Source organism: Schistocerca cancellata, chromosome 4, assembly GCF_023864275.1.
Source record: "Schistocerca cancellata isolate TAMUIC-IGC-003103 chromosome 4, iqSchCanc2.1, whole genome shotgun sequence".
Classification (NCBI taxonomy): Eukaryota; Metazoa; Arthropoda; class Insecta; order Orthoptera; family Acrididae; genus Schistocerca; species Schistocerca cancellata.
Window position 1 is genome coordinate 891,790,065 of NC_064629.1, and position 22,829 is coordinate 891,812,893.

The window sequence follows — 22,829 nt, forward strand, 5'->3', positions numbered from 1 at the left end:
CCTTTTGAAGTCCCGTAACTTTAGAACTGGTTGCCTCCAATGCCTTTGACAGCATAAACTGTCTGAATTTCACCTAGTAATTTTTTGTATCTTAAAACAGTATTGATAAATAATATGTATAGCTTAGAGTAAAAACTCACATGCTCCAAAATAATGAAAACTTAGATGCCGACATATTCTCATATAGCTTTATGCATAGAACATAATTCACGAAACAGTTATTCACATTTGGCACAAGATCCTTGAGAAAACCAGTGTTAAACTTCATGGTTAGTTTCAAAAGTCTCATGATCCATGGGATCTTGTGAGTTTTGTCCCATACCTCATTTTGACCAATCATCGATTAGCTCACTCAGTGCCATTTTCTTGTGTAATAGTAAATATTGATGCCAGTGGAGTGTGTTTTCTGTTCTATTCAGTTATTTTGGGGAATATAATTCAATATAGTGGTTGGAATAAAACTGATTTTAGACACAAGTCATGGAAGAAAAAGTGGTGCATATCGAGTCGCAACACGATAGTTCCTGTGAAACCAACATTGTCCAAACAGCTCAGTACCAAAACTCACAAGATCCAAAATGGGGACTGTCAGAACTTACATGTTCCACAGCTCAATAACAAAACTCACATGATCCATAATATAACCTTAAATTATTGTAATTTCTCAATAAGCAAACATAATCTGAAATATACATAATGATTTATAGCCATTGTTCTTGCACATACTGATGTCAATATATGGAACATGCGCATGACACATGTAATACACGTTTTAAGTCATTTGTGAAAATTTATGTTTTTGGAGCATGTGAGTTATGCTTCTAACTTACTCATATATTGTCTTTGTAGTACTTCTTCTATCATAAATCATACACTGCATAATTGAGAATAATTAAATATTATAACAAAGAACATATTTTTTTGTTATTTCTATATTTTACGTTAGAGTAGCAATTTATAACGGTACTCTATTGAAATATTTTTCATAAATAATTATTTCAGATGTCTTAGAAAGTTTTTATGTGGATGGGAAGATACCAGATTCTCGCAACACACTTCTAAATGTATGGAGAGAGTACGATGATGTCCATGTGTCTGACATATCATTTTATCTCCGATTAAACCACTCGAGATTAATTACATCAAAACTGCTTTGGAGACCTGATCTTCAAACTGATGTTCAGGTAAGTGAACATCTGTTATAAAGTTTTCTTTTGTTGAATGCTCTGATGATCACAAGCACAAGATTTTCCATATCATGATCATATCACAACTGATGCCAATGACTGTAGCCCTGTTGTTGAAAGTCAATCATATGGTGCTGCCAATTCAACTCTAAACTGGGTTCCATGTAAATCTGAACTGTCTAGAGAACTAACAAGGGAAAAACACACAATGTAAAACACAGGTACAGCATTATGTGAGTATAGCACTCATGAGAGATTTTGGATCAGGGCAGAGAGTTTATCATGTTGTTCATAAACTATTGCATTAAAAGCATAAATCACAGTGGTCTACTTCAAAAATGGGTTATAATCATAAAAAGAAATAAAATCTTGGAGGAAGTCTAGAAAGCAGATTTTTTGAGAAAAATCTACAGTACTCTTATTTACTTGTATTTGTATTTCTTTATTGGTCCTGTAAATCATGTTTAGGTACATACTTTGCACAAACAATGTAGGATAAGTCAGGTTGGTACATTATATACAACATCATACACATTGTTATTTTGAAAGGATAAATAATTAAAAATTATTCAATACATGTTGAATATGGATGACAAATTTAATAAAATGATAGACTTATTAAGAATATTTGAGCAGTTACACTACACTTTTCTGGTACTCTAAAAACTCAGAAACAGAATAGAAGCAGTGGTCAAGCAAGTACTCTTTCAGTTTCACTTTAAACTTTTGTAAATTTTGCATCTGTTTCAAATAGGATGGCATGTGATTGTACAGCATTATGCCAGTATGATACACTCCTCTCTTATAAATGTTTGTACTTACTGTATTGACATGCAAGTAATGCTTCTGCCTAGTATCATGAGGGTGGTAATCACAGTTATACTTGAAGATATTTCCATCTTTTAAAATACTTCCTTTTGGGAAATTTAATATTTCATACATATATAAGTAAAGAAGAGGCAGTATACTGAGATTTTTAAATATTGGTCTACAGGAGTCTCTGTACTTAGCATGGTTTATTATTCTAACAATCTTTTTCTGTAGCCTAAATGTTTTGTTTGTACCTATGGAGTTCCCCCAAAAGATAATGCCGTAAATCAGCAGTGACTGAATACTGCCATGGTACATTGTGATCACAGATGCATGGCTTGTGTTTTGTGTGAGGATTCTTACTGTGTACGTAAGTGTGTTTAGCTTTTTATTTACATGGTTAAGATGTGTCTCCCATTTTAGGTTTTGCTGAGTATGTATACCCAAAAATTTTGTGTCACTCACAGATGAGACAATTTTTCCATCAATTTTAAAAATTGGTCTTGCAGGATGTAGTTTCTGTGATTGTAGAAATTGACTGTCACTGTTTTTTCATTATTTATTATTAGCTTGTTTGTTCTGAACCATTGTGTCAAATTTCGCTTCGGCGGTACATATACTAAAATTGGAACGATACAGAGAAGATTAGCATGGCCCCTGCGCAAGGATGACACGCAAAATCGTGAAGCGTTCCACATTTTTCTCCCCCCATGAACCATGGACCTTGCCGCTGGTGGGGAGGCTTGCGTGCCTCAGTGATACAGATGGCCGTACCATAGGTGCAACCACAACGGAGGGGTATCTGTTGAGAGGCCAGACAAACATGTGGTTCCTGAAGAGGGGCAGCAGCCTTTTCAGTAGTTGCAGGGGCAACAGTCTGGATGATTGACTGATCTGGCCTTGTAACATTAACCAAAACGGCCTTGCTGTGCTGGTACTGCGAACGGCTGAAAGCAAGGGGAAACTACAGCCGTAATTTTTCCCGAGGACATGCAGCTCTACTGTATGATTAAATGATGATGGCGTCCTCTTGGGTAAAATATTCCGGAGGTAAAATAGTCCCCCATTCGGATCTCCGGGCGGGGACTACTCAGGAGGGTGTCGTTATCAGGAGAAAGAAAACTGGCGTTCTACGGATCGGAGCGTGGAATGTCAGATCCCTTAATCGGGCAGGTAGGTTAGAAAATTTAAAAAGGGAAATGGATAGGTTAAAGTTAGATATAGTGGGAATTAGTGAAGTTCGGTGGCAGGAGGAACAAGACTTTTGGTCGGGTGATTACAGGGTTATAAATACAAAATCAAATAGGGGTAATGCAGGAGTAGGTTTAATAATGAATAAAAAAATAGGAGTGCGGGTTAGCTACTACAAACAGCATAGTGAACGCATTATTGTGGCCAAGATAGACACAAAGCCCATGCCTACTACAGTAGTACAAGTTTATATGCCAACTACCTCTGCAGATGATGAAGAAATAGATGAAGTGTATGACGAGATAAAAGAAATTATTCAGGTAGTGAAAGGAGACGAAAATTTAATAGTCATGGGTGACTGGAATTCGTCAGTAGGAAAAGGGAGAGAAGGAAACATAGTAGGTGAATATGGATTGGGGGGAAGGAATGAAAGAGGAAGCCGCCTTGTAGAATTTTGCACAGAGCATAACTTAATCATAGCCAACACTTGGTTCAAGAATCATAAAAGAAGGTTGTATACCTGGAAGAATCCTGGAGATACTAGTAGGTATCAGATAGATTATATAATGGTAAGACAGAGATTTAGGAACCAGGTTTTAAATTGTAAGACATTTCCTGGGGCAGATGTGGATTCTGACCACAATCTATTGGTTATGAACTGCAGATTGAAACTGAAGAAACTGCAAAAAGGTGGGAATTTAAGGAGATGGGACCTGGATAAACTGAAAGAACCAGAGGTTGTAGAGAGTTTCAGGGAGAGCATAAGGGAACAATTGACAGGAATGGGGGAAAGAAATACAGTAGAAGAAGAATGGGTAGCTCTGAGGGATGAAGTAGTGAAGGCAGCAGAGGATCAAGTAGGTAAATAGACGAGGGCTAATAGAAATCCTTGGGTAACAGAAGAAATATTGAATTTAATCGATGAAAGGAGAAAATACAAAAATGCAGTAAATGAAGCAGGCAAAAAGGAATACAGACGTCTCAAAAATGATATCGACAGGAAGTGCAAAATGGCTAAGCAGGGATGGCTAGAGGACAAATGTAAGGATGTAGAGGCTTGTCTCACTAGGGGTAAGATAGATACTGCCTACAGGAAAATTAAAGAGACCTTTGGAGAGAAGAGAACCACTTGTATGAATATCAAGAGCTCAGATGGCAACCCAGTTCTAAGCAAAGAAGGGAAGGCAGAAAGGTGGAAGGAGTATATAGAGGGTTTATACAAGGGCGATGTACTTGAGGACAATATTATGGAAATGGAAGAGGATGTAGATGAAGACGAAATGGGAGATAAGATACTGCGTGAAGAGTTTGACAGAGCACTGAAAGACCTGAGTCGAAACAAGGCCCCGGGAGTAGACAACATTCCATTTGAACTACTGATGGCCTCGGGAGAGCCAGTCATGAAAAAACTCTACCATCTGGTGAGCACGATGTATGAGACAGGCGAAATACCCTCAGACTTCAAGCAGAATATAATAATTCCAATCCCAAAGAAAGCAGGTGTTGACAGATGTGAAAATTACCGAACTATCAGTTTAATAAGTCACAGCTGCAAAATACTAACACGAATTCTTTACAGACGAATGGAAAAACTGGTAGAAGCCGACCTCGGGGAAGATCAGTTTGGATTCCGTAGAAATGTTGGAACACGTGAGGCAATACTGACCTTACGACTTATCTTAGAAGAAAGACTAAGAAAAGGCAAACCTACGTTTCTAGCATTTGTAGACTTAGAGAAAGCTTTTGACAATGTTAACTGGAATACTCTCTTTTAAATTCTGAAGGTGGCAGGGGTAAAATACAGGGAACGAAAGGCTATTTACAGTTTGTACAGAAACCAGATGGCAGTTATAAGAGTCGAGGGGCATGAAAGGGAAGCAGTGGTTGGGAAAGGAGTAAGACAGGGTTGTAGCCTCTCCCCGATGTTATTCAATCTGTATATTGAGCAAGCAGTAAAGGAAACAAAAGAAAAATTCGGAGTAGGTATTAAAATTCATGGAGAAGAAGTAAAAACTTTGAGGTTCGCCGATGACATTGTAATTCTGTCAGAGACAGCAAAGGACTTGGAAGAGCAGTTGAACGGAATGGACAGTGTCTTGAAAGGAGGATTTAAGATGAACATCAACAAAAGCAAAACGAGGATAATGGAATGTAGTAAAATTAAGTCGGGTGATGCTGAGGGAATTAGATTAGGAAATGAGACACTTAAAGTAGTAAAGGAGTTTTGCTATTTAGGGAGTAAAATAACCGATGATGGTCGAAGTAGAGAGGATATAAAATGTAGACTGGCAATGGCAAGGAAAGCGTTTATCAAGAAGAGGAATTTGTTAACATCGAGTATAGATTTAAGTGTCAGGAAGTCGTTTCTGAAAGTATTTGTATGGAGTGTAGCCATGTATGGAAGTGAAACATGGACGATAACTAGTTTGGACAAGAAGAGAATAGAAGCTTTCGAAATGTGGTGCTACAGAAGAATGCTGAAGATAAGGTGGGTAGATCACGTAACTAATGAGGAGGTATTGAATAGGATTGGGGAGAAGAGAAGTTTGTGGCACAACTTGACTAGAAGAAGGGATCGGTTGGTAGGACATGTTTTGAGGCATCAAGGGATCACAAATTTAGCATTGGAGGGCAGTGTGGAGGGTAAAAATCGTAGAGGGAGACCAAGAGATGAATACACTAAGCAGATTCAGAAGGATGTAGGTTGCAGTAGATACTGGGAGATGAAGAAGCTTGCACAGGATAGAGTAGCATGGAGAGCTGCATCAAACCAGTCTCAGGACTGAAGACCACAACAACAACAACAACCTGTAGCTGTTTTTTGTAGGCTTTCATCATCACGTGATTTGATTAGGATATTTGTGTCATCTACAAAAAGTACTGTTGTCCCTTTAGTTATTTTTTCTGAAAAATCATTAACATAAAGAATGAAAAGAATTGGCCAAAGGACTGACCCTTGAGGAACTCCATATGTAATGTTTTGTGCATTACTGTAAAAATTACAATTTTTTTGTGTTTTTAGGTCTTTGTATTTTATTTGAGTGATCTGTTGATGGTCATGAAGGTAGGAATGTATCCACTTGTTTGGCAGGCTTCGTATTCCATAATTACCTAGCTTCTGCAACAGAGTATTATGATCAGTTACATCGATGGCTTCACTAAGGTCAAGAAATATGCCAGACACATGTTGCTTATTATCTACTGCAGTTTGAATTTCATTCAAGAAGGTATAAATAGCTGACTGTGTTGATCTGCGAGTTCTGAATCTGTGTTGTGCATCACTTATTATACTTCCTTTATTTAGAAAGACTGTCAGCCTTCTAAGAAATAGTTTTTCAAGAATTTTACCAAAGCCTGACAATACTGATACAGGTCTATAGTTTGCAGCTTTATGTTTGTCCCCTTTCTTGTAGTGTGGTGTCACTTTTGCCATTTTCAGATTTTTCGGGAATATATCACTCACGAATGATGAATTGAAAATATCCGTTAATGGTTCTACGATAGATCTTACACTTGCTTTGATGATAATATCTGGTATTTCATCAGTACCTGCTGAATGCTTATTGGGTAACCTTTTTATAATGACAGATAATTCCTCAGGTGTTGTTGGAGACATGAACAGGGTTCTTGTAAGAATTTTAGTATCTGACTGGAGTATATTGCTGTCTGGTTGTGAGTTTAATGTTTGGTAATCAGGTGGTGTGCTACATGAGAAAAGTAGTTGTTAAATTTATTAGCCACTACTGTAGGGTTGATTATTTTATTGTTGTTTTCTGCAGTTCTATATTTTTGTGGGCTAATGATGTAGTACCTGTTTCTCTTGTTATGATACTCCAGGTTGCTTTAGTCTTATTCTTGTAATTTTTTATTTGTTGGTCATTTTCCATTTTATTTGCTTTTCTTATAACTTGTCTAAGTATTGTTTATATTGTTTAAAGTAGTTGATAAATACAGGATTTGTGGTTTGCTTTGAGTATTCATATAAGTTCCTTTTATTCTGGCATAATATTTTTATTCCTGTTGTGATCCATTTATTTGGTTTGTGCACAGAATGTATAAGTGACATTTGTTTAGGAAAGGCTATTTCAAAAAAATGTTTGTATGCGGCCATAAACTGTGGCAATGAACTGTAAACATCAGTCCAGATTTCTCTTCTCAAGAGAGAGCAAAAGTAATCTATGTTTTCATTATTAAACTTTCTCACAATAGCTCTAGTTTTCTGGGCTTTTGTGTTTCGTGGAATAGCGATTGTTAGTATTTGGGCATCGTGATCACTAAAACCAGTGTTTTCAGTCTGTGTGTGGCAGATATATTTATCTGTATTTACAAACACCTGATCTATGGTTGATGCAGAAGTAGTGGTTACACGAGTTGGGTTGGTTATAGTTGGTTTTAGGTTAAAGGGCTTCAGGAAGTCTTTGATTTCATCTTTAAATTTACTGGGTTTGGAGAAATCAACATTGAAATCTACACATATGATAATTTTTTTTAAGGGTGTTGAAGTCCTCTAACAGCTCTTCCATATTATTATAAAAAACTTTTTTATCACCATCTGGTGACCTATATACACAGATGATTACAGAATTGCTAGTTGGCAGTCCTACTATTGAGAGTTCTATGTCTCTTTAGATAAGCTGTCAAATTTGGTTATGTTAGCGAAGTCTATATCTTCTCGAACATATATGCAGCTACCACCATGCCTGATTACTTCTCTATAAAATGTGGCAGCTAATTTAAACTGAGGTAGGTGTGCTAGTTCTATCATGTCTTTATTTATCCAGAGCTCAGTAAAGCATAAAACAGAAATATCACTCATATCATTTAACAAGATTTGTATTTCATTCAGTTTATTGGAAAGAGACTGAACATTCTGATGGAACAATTTAAAGTATGATGCAGGGACTATATTGTGTCTTGCTTGACAACTTACCTCTTTTTTACATCTAGTAGTGCTAGCTGTAAAAAATCCTCCTTGATTTGAGGTGTGGGTGGTGTCTTCTTGCTAACTGGTTCCCTGGATTCTGGGCCCTGCCTTTCGTGTGCTGTGGTGCTTCTAATGGTAATCCACTTATCAAGTAGCATTTGTTTCATATTAGGCACTTGTATTGAACTGGTTTTCACATTGTATTTATTTTGGTGAAACACTGATTTCTTCAGGTAGACTGATCGATTCAGACATACATGCATCTGGTTTGTATGTTTGTTAATTTTAATTAACGAAGACAGTCTATTGCATACATGCTCCTTCCCCTGTCTGTTCAAGTGGAATCCGTGACGTGTGAATCTATCACGAAACAGTCTTTCCATTTCAAAGTTTATGGATATTCTACTTTTGTTGCAAGATTTGGAACAGTTCATTGTTTGCACTAAATAATGATTAACCATGTCAATTTTTTCGTTTTTATATTCTTTGTCGAATCTTTGGCGAATTGGATGTAAAATGATATTTGTCTTGTTACTGAGTTGGAGAACACTTGGTAACACATTATCAATGCTTTCCACAATGTTGTTGTAGGAGTCTTCAGTATCGTTCGACCCAGCCATTAAGATAAGAGTATCACTCGCTTTCAAGTCGTCTGCTAATTTGTCAGTTCGATTAAAAACTTCACGGAGAGGAGCATTTGGTTTAATAAAACTTTGAATGTCATATTTTGTGTCTAGTTTTGTCTCAAGAATGTTTTTCTGCAGTACCTGCCTTGGCTGTCACTCACTATTAAAACTTTCGAATTCTGTACTGCATTCCTTAACTTGTAACTTTGTTTCATATGTTCAGGTGCTTTATCTTCTGGAACACTATTGGTATCGTTCATTACAGTTTTGTTTTCGCTTTAAACCAGCAGCATTGTCTGAGAGGCAAGTCTGTGCATGTAAGAATACTGAAAACTTCAGAAGTTTCTTTCATGACTACACAAATGAATGAATAGAAGAGTGCTTAAGACACTGTACTTAGACCCAGCAGGAATGGAATTTGAATCCTTGTCCAGCTATTCAGATTTATATTTTCCTTTGTTTCTTACTATTAATTAAAGTAAATGCTATGATGATTACTTTGGGAAGAACACTATGTTTCTTGCAGTCTAATTGTTGACACAATATTACAACACAATGTGTGTGTGTGTGTGTGTGTGTGTGTGTGTGTGTGTGTTAGCTCTGCAGAAAAACTTTGTTCAGTAGCTTAGCAAGTTATTATCTTTTTCTGTAAGCTTGTATTCAGCTTAGAGCTTAAATTTGTGTAGTGGCAACATGTTGCTGTATCAGTATATACACAGTTACAAGATGTTCCCTGCCCCACCATCACCATTTACACAACATTGTCATTTCACTACTACTTTACTGGACACATGGGCATGTGGACATAAGGACACAGAATACACACTTTTTTTAACAACTGGATATTCCTTGAAAAGACCCATGCAACCAATCACTGTGTTGCTAATATGGTGTGCTGCTGAGCTTTGTAGAAATGAGATGTCTTTAGGTACCATGCCATTTGTAAGTGAAATAAAATATTAATTATTGAGAATAATAATAGGTAAACAAGACAACAGCAGCACTTAATGTTGGTTAACACTTTCCTTATGCTATCAAAATTGTTCCATGTAAACGTTTTTAAACCTTAATTATGGGTACAAAACAAATTCAGAAGGAGGTACTATGAGACCTAGTGGGAAAAGCATAAGGAATTACCATACCAGAGTATGATATTGTGTGATTGAGATGCTCACTAACACAGAGTCCTGAGAATTGTAATCACATAATAACACAGAAAGTTTGAATGAGACAAGGTTTAGTTAGGTTTTTCTCTTTGTTTGTCTTCTGAGAGATCAAAAATTTGTTCCCATACCAACTGAGAAAATGAGGTGGTATCTGATATTAATTAAGGAAAAATAATGTTTGATTATAAAATTATAAATGTATTCATTACAAATGAAAAGTTTAGGTGTGGAAGACTTTTGAGTACCTGATAAATGTTGGACATCCTATTATGCAGGCAAAAATAGATGGAGAGTTCTGATGCACACTGTCTCATTTGAACAATTTGACCATTTTGTTAGGCTCTGTTAGAGCAACAGGCTGGGGCAGCACAGTGTTCCTCTGAGAGTGACAGAGTCTATTCAAATTAACTGTCACAGGACAATATGGCAATGATATTTATGCATTGACAGAGGAAGTGAAATGTATAATTTGATAAGGATCTCCAAAAAGTGGAGTGAACTTCTTAGTTTTGCCTTTCTTAACTGCAGGGCTGTGTAACCTTAGCCAATCACATGGCTGATAGGATGTGGTACTGCTCTTTTACTTTTTCTCCTTGATCAGTTAAAATAGTGTCAGCACTGCAAAATGGAGTGCCAGATGATTTACAAATGCTCTAGCCACAGTCTCAGTCCCCTGACAGGTAACTGTTAGGTGCTGCCTTCGTATTATTGTGTTGGACTAGATGTCAGATTGCTGTAAGTCTGTGTGCTAAGCTTCTTACTCTTTTCAAACCCACTCCTGGCAGTAGCTTATCTGTACCAAAGGGTAAACTCATGGGGTGGCCATAGACTACCTCAAAGGGGGTATGTCCTGAGGATTTGTGCACTCAGCTGTTGTATGCAGATTGCAAAAAATGAACATAGTGACCCTGTTCTGCATGTGCCCTGTTTATATAGTAGGATAGCATCCATTTAATAATCTTATGAACACATTCAACATGGTCATTCACTTTAGGATGAAAAAGTGTGATTGGCCATTTTTTTTATTCTGAGTAGTATAGACACTTGTGCAAATAATGAGGACATAAAGTTTGTGCCTTGATCAGTTAAAATAGTGACAGCACTGCCAAATGGAGTGCCAGGTGATTTACAAATGCTCTAGCCACAGTCTCAGTCCCCTGACTGGTAACTGGTTGTGATATTTGGTATCTGGAGAATGATAAATTATTGTCAGTATGTACATGTTTCCTTGCTGGGTTTGACAGAAAGGTCTCATTATGTCAAGAGCCACAGTTTTGAATGCTTCAGAAGCTTCTGTTAAGGTTTGCAAAGGAATTTATGACCAATTCAGCTGCGACTGCTCACCTTTTGGTGAACGTTTGGATATACTTACAATGTCATGGAACTGACCAAGCCACCAATATCCTGTAGCAATAATAGTATTTTTAGACTGTCTATCACCATGACAGGCTTGTATGCTATCGTGGCATTGAGAAATAGTTTGGGATCGGAGTGACTTTGTTATCACCAACTGATTTTCAACAACTGGAATCCTTTCTGTGGGGCTCTTTTAATTCTGGTATTAATTCCTCATAAGCTTGTACTTCTCAGACTTTTCTACCAAGGCTATAAGAATTTTGGTGCAACCCTCCAGGCTTGTGGCATACCTCATAGTCAAATTTGACTAGTTTTAAAGCCCAAAGTGTCAGGTGGCTATAGGGGTCTTTTAAATTTGTCATCCATAACAAAGCAGCATGGTCAGTTACTGTGGAAAATTTTTTGCCATACAGGTTGCATTTAAAGTAGTTTACACAAAGCATCAAGGCCAACAAGTATTTTTCTGTGGTACTTTAATTTATTTCAGCTTTATTGAACTGCTAGGAGCATAAACAACAGGTTTTTGTTCACTGTCATCCTCTTGACGTAAAACAGCACCAGCAGCATACTTCAAGGCATTTTATGACAGTATAAATGGTTTTTTGAAGTCAGGCTATATCAATAGAGCTGAACTCATCAGAACTCCTTTAACAATTTGCATGGTGGTTTTGTAGTCTATGGTCCACTCAAAGGTTACTCTTTTCTTTAATAGCTTGGTTAAGGATTTAATCACAGACCTCCTAACAATGACTCAGATAATCTCTGAAATGTTTTGAGTGTGTTCCTTAAATCAAAATGGATTTGTAAAAACTCACACAACCCCGAGGGTACAACAGAAGCTGTTTTAGGTTGGTCATGAGGAGCTGTCAGAATCTGATGATAAAGTAGTGAAAAACTTGCAGTTTCCTGATCTATCCAATGCTCACATATCCATGCACAAACAGTAGGATTTCTCCCCATTAATAGACTTCTTCAGGCCTATGACAATCATACTCATCCAAGGGCTATCAGAGGGGTGAATGATTCTGGGACCAAGTTGTTGTTGGACTGTTTCTTTCACAATGGACTGTAATTGATACAGAATTCTATATGGTTTCTGGGCAGATGGCCTTGCATTTCCAATCGGAATCTCATGATATACTAGATCAGCAGATGGAAAGTATTGTCCGTCTTTGAATAGACACGATAATTCCTGCAAAACTGGGTATAAAATGGCCTCCTCAGAGTCTTATTCTGCAGTTGTTGCAACAAGAGTGGTGTGATTGCATACACTTCTTTGGCTGGTAACAGTTCTCTTCACTTTCTTTTCAGGAACAGATTTTTCACTCTTGGCTGCCTCTTGCGTACTGGCCAATATGGTTCCTCTGGGTATTTCTAGATCTCAGATTCCAAAATTATCCACACACAGAGGAATTCAGACTTGACTCTCCGATGGATTCTACTTGGCATAGGATTCATTCAAAATGCACTTGCAGTTTGTTTATGATGTCATTTCAAGTTAGTAGGTCAATCAAAAGGAAGTTCCCCATAGGATTGTGCATTAGAAGCCTTCCAGTACCACCATATATTTTTACAGGGGTGGTTGCTTTCAACACCAGGCTACCAATGTGATGGAATTTCAGGGAATGGGTCCCTTCCCCAGATTTCCTTGCATCTTTATGGTGCTGCCACTGCCAAATTGGTGAATTGCTTCATTTAATTTGACAGTATGTGACTTGAAATCAGTCATGCCCTTATATTGGTATAAGAAATAATTTCCCAGTATGACATGCAAATCAGACCTTCTCTACCTTATCATCTCCATCTCAATTTTATAGGTAGTGTCATCAATATTCAGCTTAAGTAAATGTGCACCTGCAGGGTTTATTACTTCACTACACAAACCACTGATACATCATCAGGGTGGTTTCAAGGGCAATTTGTCAGTAGGAGAAAGAAACAATTGTGCCCTTATCCTCTAGAACTTGGGCTGGTTTTCCTGGTATCTCTCCCCTAACAGTTGTTCTCATCACCTTTAAAGCTCCATAATTCATTTGATTTACTACCTATACCAGGGGTTGGTTTGGGTGGCTCTGCCATCCCTCTGCAGTTTCCTGGATTAGAGTAAACATTTCCCCTGCTATTGGGTCAGCAACCACAGCCCCAGAATGATCCATTTTGGTTAGGTGGACAGTGCATTCCTAAGTATCCAAACTCTTGGCAATGAGGGCAGTATGGTGCTAAACAGGTATTGGATGTGTGACCAGTGCATTTACATCAGCCACATTCTGTTTTAGTAGCAAAACTGTGGTGCTGCTTGCTGTTCTGCACTTGAGCAGAAAGAAAGTGGCTGGCATCCTCATGAAGCATTTCATCTGTTTGTGGATTATTACCACAGATAAATTATGCATGTGCTTCAGTTTCTTCTAGGGGAACATCATTGTAGGTTGAATCCTGACCTAGTGTATAGGTTTTACGTGAAATGGTTTGGATATGATCAGCAGGTTGTTTGAAATAGTCCCCATAGTAGGGTGGGCAGTTTGTCATGGTAGTAACTAATGCCATGCTTGTTGGACTACCACTCTGTCAATATTTTGGCAAGAGTTTCAAATCTGGTAGCATATTTTAAAGTGTCTACCAAGTCTACATAGACAGATGTGTCCCCGGCTAACTTAAGTCATGACACATTCAACAAGAAAGTAACTGTCAAGGCACAAATGCAACATACATCATGGACATTCACAAACAGGTTTCCACATTTTCTTTTGCCTTTCCTGAGAAGGATGGAATGAGATTGGCTGTGGAAAAATACTTACAATAGTAGATAGGGCAGATGAGGTTGTTGCAGATCTACTTTCAATCCTCTGGCTTCACCAAGAATAGTTTGCCCCTTGAAATCTACCTTTGATGGGACTAGCCTTGGGATGTTTGGTTGTACGACCTATATTTTTGACCATCACATCATTAAAATTTTGCTGTAAGTCCTCTGAATAATCTTCTTCATTCTCTGAATCATTTTCATCTCGAGCTCGAGTTTTTGGAGGCATGGTACAACAAATAGGGTCTACTGTGAGCACAATGAATTACATAATACTGACTTCACAGCAGACTCTGCAGACTCAACTTCTGATCTCTCCACACTGCTAAATGGTATGCACATTTGCTGGCAGATCAGTCATGGGATACAAAAGCAGAGGCTAATGACATTAAAATTAATGACATCGCAGGAAGACTGTGGCAGTGGAAGCAAGTCACGATGGCTTGGAGACAACAATGGTGAGGGAAGGACACCATGAGTATCAAATCCATGGACATCTCAGTGATGGCAAGAAAAGGCAGCAGGCATAGCTTGACATCAGGTAGACAGCAACTGGCAGTGAGCTGCGAAGGTTCTGGGTGGTGATGGTGTGATGGCTGGCCAGGATTCAACATGGCCACAGGCAATGGCAGAAATAGCACCTGCAGAATGGCCTACACACAGCAAGATAGTGCACCCATGCTCATGTGTGCACCAAGCATTCCATGGTGTAGGACATCTGCGGCATAGTGGTGACAAAGTCCATCTGCTTTACTGCACTGTCTTAACTGTGCCTCCTACTCATTCATCGTTAACACACAAAGTTAACAGCAGCAACCCACAGCCAATCCACTGCAAAAGAACCACTACTCTGGATCAGATGGTGGGACTTATCCTATGGCACTGACATCATAATGTACATGATTCATTTGATGCCTTACTAAGAGAGAGTCTCCATTCCTTCAAAGCTAATTATGTAAGTGTAGACCAGATATGGCTCAAATTCAGAGATACAGTATCAACAGCAATAGATAGATTCATACCACATAAGTTAATGAGAGATGGAACTGATCCACCATGGTACACAAAACACGTCAGAACACTGTGAAAAAAACATGCCAAATTCAGATGAACACAAAATCCCCAAGACTGGATATGTTTCACAAAAGCTCGAAATTTAGTGTGGACATCAATGCAAGATGTTTTTAATAGTTTCCACAATGAAACATTGTCTCAAAATATGGTAGAAAACCCAAAGAGATTCTGATCATATGTAAAGTACACCAGTGGCAAAAAACAGTCAATACCATCACTGCGTAATAGTGATGGAAATGGTACCAATGATGGTGCCACTAAAGCAGAGTTACTAAATACTGGTTTCCATAATTCTTTCATGAAAGAAGATGAAGTAAATATTCCAGAATTCAAAACCAGAATAGCTGTTTGCATGAGGTACATAAAAGTAGATATCTTAGTTGTTGGGAAACAACTCAAATCACTTAAGAAAGGCAAGTCTTCTGGTCCAGATGGTATACCAATCAGATTCCTTTCAGAGTATTCAGACACAATAGCACCTTTCTTAGCAATCATATACAACCACTGACTTGACAAAATGTCTCTTCCTAAAGACTGGAAAGTAGCAGTAGCACAGGTCACACCAATATTCAAGAAAGAAAATAAGAGTAACCCATTGAATTACAGACCCATATCACTGACCTCAATATGCAGTAGGATTTTGGAGCATATACTGTACTCGAACATTATGAATCACCTTGAAGAAAATGACTTATTGATACACAACCAACACAGATTCAGAAAATATCGTTCTTGTGCAATGCAGCTAACTCTTTATTCCCATGAAGTAGAGTGCTGTCGACAAGGGATCTCAGATCGATTCCATATTCCTTTTGATACCATTCCTCACAAGTGACTATTAAGCAAATTGTGTGCATATGGAGTATCGTCTCAGTTGTGTGACTGGATTCATGATTTCCTCTCAGAGTTGTCACAGTTCATAGTGATAGACAGTAAATCATCGAGTAGAACAGAAGTGATATCTGGTGTTCTACAAGGTAGTGTAATAGGCCCTCTGCTGTTCCTGATTTACATAAATGATCTAGCTGATAATCTGAGCAGCCCCCTTAGATTGTTTGCAGATGACGCTGTAATTTACCGTCTAGTAAAATCATCAGACGATCAATTACAATTACAAAATGATCTAGAGAGAATTTCTGTATGGTGCAAAAAGTGGCAATTGGCACTAAGCAAAGAAAAGTGTGAGGTCACCCTTATGGGTTCTAAAAGAAATCTGATAAATTTTGGGAATATGATAAATTGCACAAATCTAAGGGCTGTCAATTTGACTAAATACCTAGGAATTGCAATTACAAGCAACTTAAATTGGAAAGACCACATAGATAATATTGTGGGGAAAGCGAAACAAAAACTGTGCTTTGTTGGCAGAAAACTTAGAAGATGCAACAAACCCACCAAAGAGACAGGCTACATTACACTTGCCCGTCCTCTACTGGAATATTGATGTGCGGTGTGGGATCCTTACCTGGTAGGATTGACGGAGGACATCGAAAAAGTGCAAAGAAGGGCAGCTCGTTTCGTGTCATCATGCAATAGGGGTGAGAGTGTCACTGAAATGATACACGAGTTGGGGTGGCAATCATTGAAACAAAGGTGGTTTTCTTTGCGGCAAGATCTATTTACAAAATTTCAATCACCAACTTTCTCTCCCGAATGCGAAAATATTTTGTTGACACCCACCTACTTAGGGACAAATGATCATCATAATAAAATAAGAGAAATCAGAGCTCAAATGGAAAAATTTTGTTGTTTCTTTTTCCCATGCACCATTCAAGAGTGGAATGATAGAGAAGGAGTATGAAAATGGTTCAATGAGCCCTTTGCCAGGCACTTAAGTGTGAATTGCAGGGTAACCATGTAGATGTAGATGAGCAATAGAGAGAGATAGAGTGAGTGGCGGGGGGGGGGGGGGGGGGGAGAGAAAAGGGGTGAGGGTGGAAGGTGGAGAGAGGGAGGATAAATAATACAATTTTATGGTAGGAGAGGACAGGGTAGAAAATGTGAGAACAAAGGAGAGGGAAGGGGTCATCAAGGATGTGGAGTGGTTGTGAGTTAGGACAGAAAAAGTATGGAAATTGAGAATATTTCGTAGAAATGGTTGTCTAATGCCTAGTTCAAAAGGGCTGGTGTGGGAAGAGGAAGGATCCCAATACCATTGGCATAGAAACAGTTGTTGAAGTAATCAGCATTGTGATGTGGTGCATTATTAATTACCAAATTAGTAAACAATTGTCTCCATACACTTATGTGAGTAAAAGTGGTAGTCAGTATAAGAATGGGAACAGTACTTAATTTCTAAAATTTTAGGAGCAAGACGTGGCAGGGAAAGACAGAAAGATCTTAAGTGTCACAGGCAAATTGACATGAGGGGAAGGATGTTTATATATCAACCTAAAAGGCTGCCAACTTTTAACTATACATGCACTGTGCACACAGTTGATCAATAACTATGCTAAAAATTAGGACATAAATGAAACAAGATTTCGTGAATGCACATTATAAAGATGCTCATATTCAAACACTCATTACATTATTTATTTCTCATTGACACACATAATAATGAGCTGTCACCATGCTATTAGACTGCTGTGGTTGCTGGCAGTCATAAACAAGAGGTGACCTTTACTGATCACAACTTCAGAATGAAGTTCAACTTACCTTGATTATTTTGTAGATCTCTGAGTTACACACACACACACACACTCTTTCATAACTATTTAATACACTTGTACCATTGTACCATCTTAAGTCCTGCATTGTATGATCTTAATGCCTTCATAGGAGCAAGTACTGTTAGTGGTATTAGTGGTACAGTGTACCCTCTGCCATGCACTGTACAGTAGCTTGTGGAGTGTATATATAGATGTAGAAGTAGAACATTGTAGAAACATATCACTTGGATGGTGATGTGAAGAGAGAGCATTACACACAGCTGTTTAGCACATACACTACTTAGAGTAACAGAGATCTTCATTAATTGAACAAATTTTCAAGTTATATTACGTTTTTGTTTCAAATATGTGTCTGCAGCTTCAAAACTCTTACAATTATATATTTTGGCCATGATGTGTGCCAAAAAACTAAAGATTAAACTTACTGTTGTTCTATAACGCTTGCAACATATATGTCCTGAAAATATGCTATCGTTAGTCTAACTTATTGTCACTAAAGTAAATCTGTTTACATATGATTGAGACTAGACCTAATCATTTGTAAACATGTTTTCTTGTTTTTCAGTAATTTAATTTGACTTATTATCGCTAAAGTAAGATTTTTACCATGAGTGAAAAGTGCCTGACATGCCATAAAATTGTTACCTGTGGGGTTTAATGTTATGGCTGCAGTAGTTTTTTCCATTGGAGTGACTGTAGCAGTGTGGGAAATGGGGAAATGGATCAGACTCATCAGTGGTTCTGTAGGATATGCAGTAGAGATAGGAAAATAGTGGAACAGGAGGGGAAAATTGCTGCCCTTCAGGCACAGTTAGAGCAGGTTAGGGAAGATGTGAACAGGTTAAGGAGGTAGAAGGGTAAAGAGAGGTGGGAAGTGGCAACAGGTAACAGGAAGAACAGACCTAGAACTTTGTCAGACAGCTTTGTGGTGAATGTGAAGTATAAGTTTGACCTGTTGCTTCAGTTAGAACTCATGAGCTTCAGGCTGAGGTAGGTGTAGAGAAGGCACAGCAAACTTTCAGTAGAAAATTGAATAAGAATGTAGGGAAGTCAGCAAAGAGAAAGAAAGTTTTGGTATTAGGTAGTTCACATGCCAGAGGTGTAGGCCAACTTTTGCAGGACCAGTTAGGATCAGAATACCAGGTCACAATTTTTTTTAAACCTAGTGCTGGTCTGGGTCAGATGACAGAGGATTTAGGTTCACTCTGTAAGGATTTTACCAAGGAAGACACCATGGCCTTTGTGGGTGGGCTGGGTAATAGTATTTACAGAGATCCTGGGTACGATATAGGGTGTGACCTGGCAAAGATTGCATCAGCAATGAGACATACCAGTGTTGAGTATGTTTCTGTTCTGAGATGCCATGACCGACCTCATTTAAACTCTTCTGCTGGGAGAGTTAATTTGGAGTTGGAATGGCTACTTGGGTCGGGTGCAGGGTCACATTTTGGTTTGGTTCCTGTTGATTCGCTCAGTAGATGGGATTATACAAGGCATGTCCTACACCTCAACAGGAATGGGAAGGGTAAACTGGCTGGGCTAATAGAAGGAAATGTAAGGGGGGAGGCACTGCCATGAGTGGTAATATACCAGTGGTCATAGGTGTTGGAGCAGCACCTTTTTTAGGATAGGTAGGACAGAACAAAGTCAAGTTCTGAGAGAAGTAAAGATTGAAACAAACCTTTAGTTTGAGAAAGAAATCAAACAGCATAATCCTGGCCAATTGGCTCAGCGAACACAGTTGTTGGTTAAAAATTTACAGCAGTCAGCTGAAATTTTATTTCCACCCGATTTCATCTCGGTAAATGTGAAATGCCAACTATCTTTAGTGCATCAAAATATTCGAGGGCTTAGAAGTAAATTTAATGAACCACTTACATGCATTGATGAATTAGAGTCATCGAACCCAGTTGATATAATCTGCGTCTCTGAACATCATGTGACCACTGGTATAGATATGTTAAACTGTACAGAATTTAAGCTAGCCTCTTACGTCTGTAGACAAAATATGGAGAAAGGAGGCGTTGCCACATTTGTTAAAAACAGTTTTAAATTTAAGAATACTGACATTAATAAATTTTGCTTAGAGCAGCACTTAGAAGCATGTGCAGCAGAGATAGAACTTCATAATAGGGCCTTTATAATAGCAGCCATTTACAGAGCACCTCGAGGAAATTTCAACGTGTTTATAAATGGTCTTGAAGATTTATCATCTCATCTAAAATTAAAAAAAAAAAACAAAGAACTAGTGGTTGCTGGTGATTTTAATATAGATGTCCTGAAGAACACTGTCAGTGAACAGTTATTGAAATCAGTTACATTGTCATTCAATTTAATTTCTACTGTAAATTTCCCAACTAGGGTATACAAATGTTCTAAGACTGCCATTGATAATATGTTTACAGACAATTCTAGGCAGCTAAGCCGCATTACAAAACCAGTAGTAAATTGGCTCTCTGACCATGACATGCAGCACCTAACATTAAATTTTGAAAATTGTCAGGGAAAACATCTATCAGAAGTGAGAACAGAAGGCCAATAAAACAGTCAAAAGTTAAGAAATTTTGGAGAATGCTCAAAGAAATTAATTGGATGGATGTTTACAGCATCCAAGACACAAATGGAAAATGCAAAACATTTATTTATAAAGTTAGCATCTTATTTGAAAATTGTTTTCCCCTGAAGGTAACTCAAATTAACCAGAAGTCTAATAAGAAACCATGGATCACACAAGGGATAAAGATATCATGTGAGTCAAAAAGGAAACTCTATCTGATATGTAGTGACACCTTTGATATTACCATTATAGCTCATTACAAAAATTACTGCAAAATATTGAAGAAGGTTATATAGAAATCGAAACACCTGCATTATGAGAAGAAGATAAATACATCTGGCAATAAAATAAAAACAATATGGGAGACAGGTAGGACCAGAAATGAGAAGGAACTAATAGCTCTAAAAATAAATGAAACCTTGGTAACACACACATGTTGTGTTGCAAACCATTTAAACAAATATTTCGTGTCTTACTGATAGCATGGGGTCTTCAGGATCAGCAAATAATGCAGCAGTCATCAGGTTCAGTAAATAATGCAATGGAATATCTGAGACCAATGCACACAAGCAATCTCAGTAAAATGGAGTTGACACTTACTTCACCCAAAGAAATAGAATCCATGATAAAGTCTTTGAAATCAAAGCATTCTAGTGCTTATGATAACATAGCACTGAAGTTAATAAAAGAGTGTTCATGTGAGCTTAGTCATATCTTAAGTTATTTGTGTAATCAATGACTTATCACAGGAACATTCCCAGACTGGCTTAAATATGCTGAAGTTATACCTCTGCACAAGAAAGGGGACAAGAAATGCTGTCAAATTACGGACCGATCTCACTTTTGCAGATTTTTCAAAAATCTTTGAAAAGGTTATGTTCAAGTGTCTACTTAAGTACCTTAGTGAAAATAACATACTGTCAAAGTCACATTTTGGGTTTCTGAAGGGTTCTGATATTGAGAAGGCTATTTACACTTACAGTGAAAATGTCCTTAGTTTGTTACACAACAAATTAGAGGCAACTGGCATATTCTGTGACCTGTCAAAGGCTTTTGACTGTGTGAATCAGAGCATTCTTTTAAGTAAATTAAAATATTATGGCAATCACTGGTAGTGCTGCAGAGTGGTTTCAGTCCTATCTTACTAATAGAAAACAAAGGGTGTCATTACGTAACACTTCAGCAGTAGGCAATCAGACATCATCTGACTGGGAAGAAATTACATGTGGTGTTCCCCAAAGTTCCATACAAGGTCCACTACTTTTTCTTGTGTATATTAATGACCTGTCATCTGTTACCTTACCAGATGCCAAGTTTGTCTTATTTGCAGGTGATACAAATATTGCAATAAATAGTAAATCAAATATAAATTTAGAAAGAGCAGCTAATCAAATTTTTACTGACATTAATAAGTGGTTCATAGCCGATTCACTGTCACTAAACTTTGAAAAGATCCACTATATGGAGTTCAGAACTTCCAAGAGATTTCCTTCCAGTGTGTTTATAAAATATGATTACATGGAAATAGGAGAAGCTGAGAGTGTAAAATTCTTGGGATTACAACTTGATAATAAATTCAGTTGTGAGTGACATACTAATGAACTGCTAAAGTGCCTAAACAAGTCTGTGTTTGCAATGTAAATGATGTCAGACATAGGAGATATAAATATTAAAAAACTGGCATATTTTGAATATTTTCACTCCATTATGTCATATCGTATCACATTTTGGGTAACTCCACAAACCGAGAAAAAATTTTTAGAGTACAGAAGCATATAATAAGAGTAATGTAATTTAATTATTTATAGGCACTGAAATAAAAATGTGTGCTTCTGTTCATTCTGCTATGTTAAGCATTCCTTTGAACTTATATCAGTAAAATGGAGGTTGTAATATTGTCTGCAATCAATCGGTCATAGAAAATAAGTATTTATATGATATATAAAATGCTCATATAATTTTTTATTATTTTATTGACTTGTCCCGTGCTACTAGTACACTGTTTGTACTATATGTAATCAACAGGACCAAACAAAAAACAAATCAAATAAATCTGAGGACAAATAGTTAAGCATAATTTATGCAGAGAACCTATTGAACAAGAAACAAAACTAAAAGGAAGAAACCATCTTCAAATTATTTCATATACTTCTACTACCAACATATAGACAAAATTGAATAGTATGTTAGGAATTCTTATCAAGTATATATTCTGTTTCCCTAAAAAACACTTTTGAGTCAAACAATAATTGCTAACTTCCCTTGAAAGTCTTGTATGGCACACATCAAACATTGGCCAGACATACATATTTTGTAGCAGTGGTGACAAAAACTATATGATTATGATGATGTTTGGTTTGTGGGGCGCTCAACTGCGTGGTTATCAGCGCCCGTACAATTTCCCAACCTTTGCTCAGTCCAATTTCACCACTTTCCTGGATGATGATGAAATGATGAGGACAACACAAA

General features: G+C 37.5%; 1 protein-coding gene and 1 non-coding gene across 2 annotated transcripts in view; both read left to right on the forward strand.

Moving 5' to 3' along the window:
• Positions 1-22,829, forward strand: part of LOC126185051 (uncharacterized) — a 707,909-nt gene that overhangs the window by 495,403 nt on the left and 189,677 nt on the right. Inside the window, exon 52 of the mRNA XM_049927806.1 lies at positions 1,003-1,184. Coding sequence (XP_049783763.1) covers positions 1,003-1,184 — 182 coding nt within the window. The remainder of the gene's footprint in view (positions 1-1,002; positions 1,185-22,829) is intronic.
• On the forward strand, positions 2,595-2,699 carry LOC126186554 (U6 spliceosomal RNA). Its single transcript, XR_007537626.1, has one exon. It is a non-coding gene; the product is annotated as a U6 spliceosomal RNA (small nuclear RNA).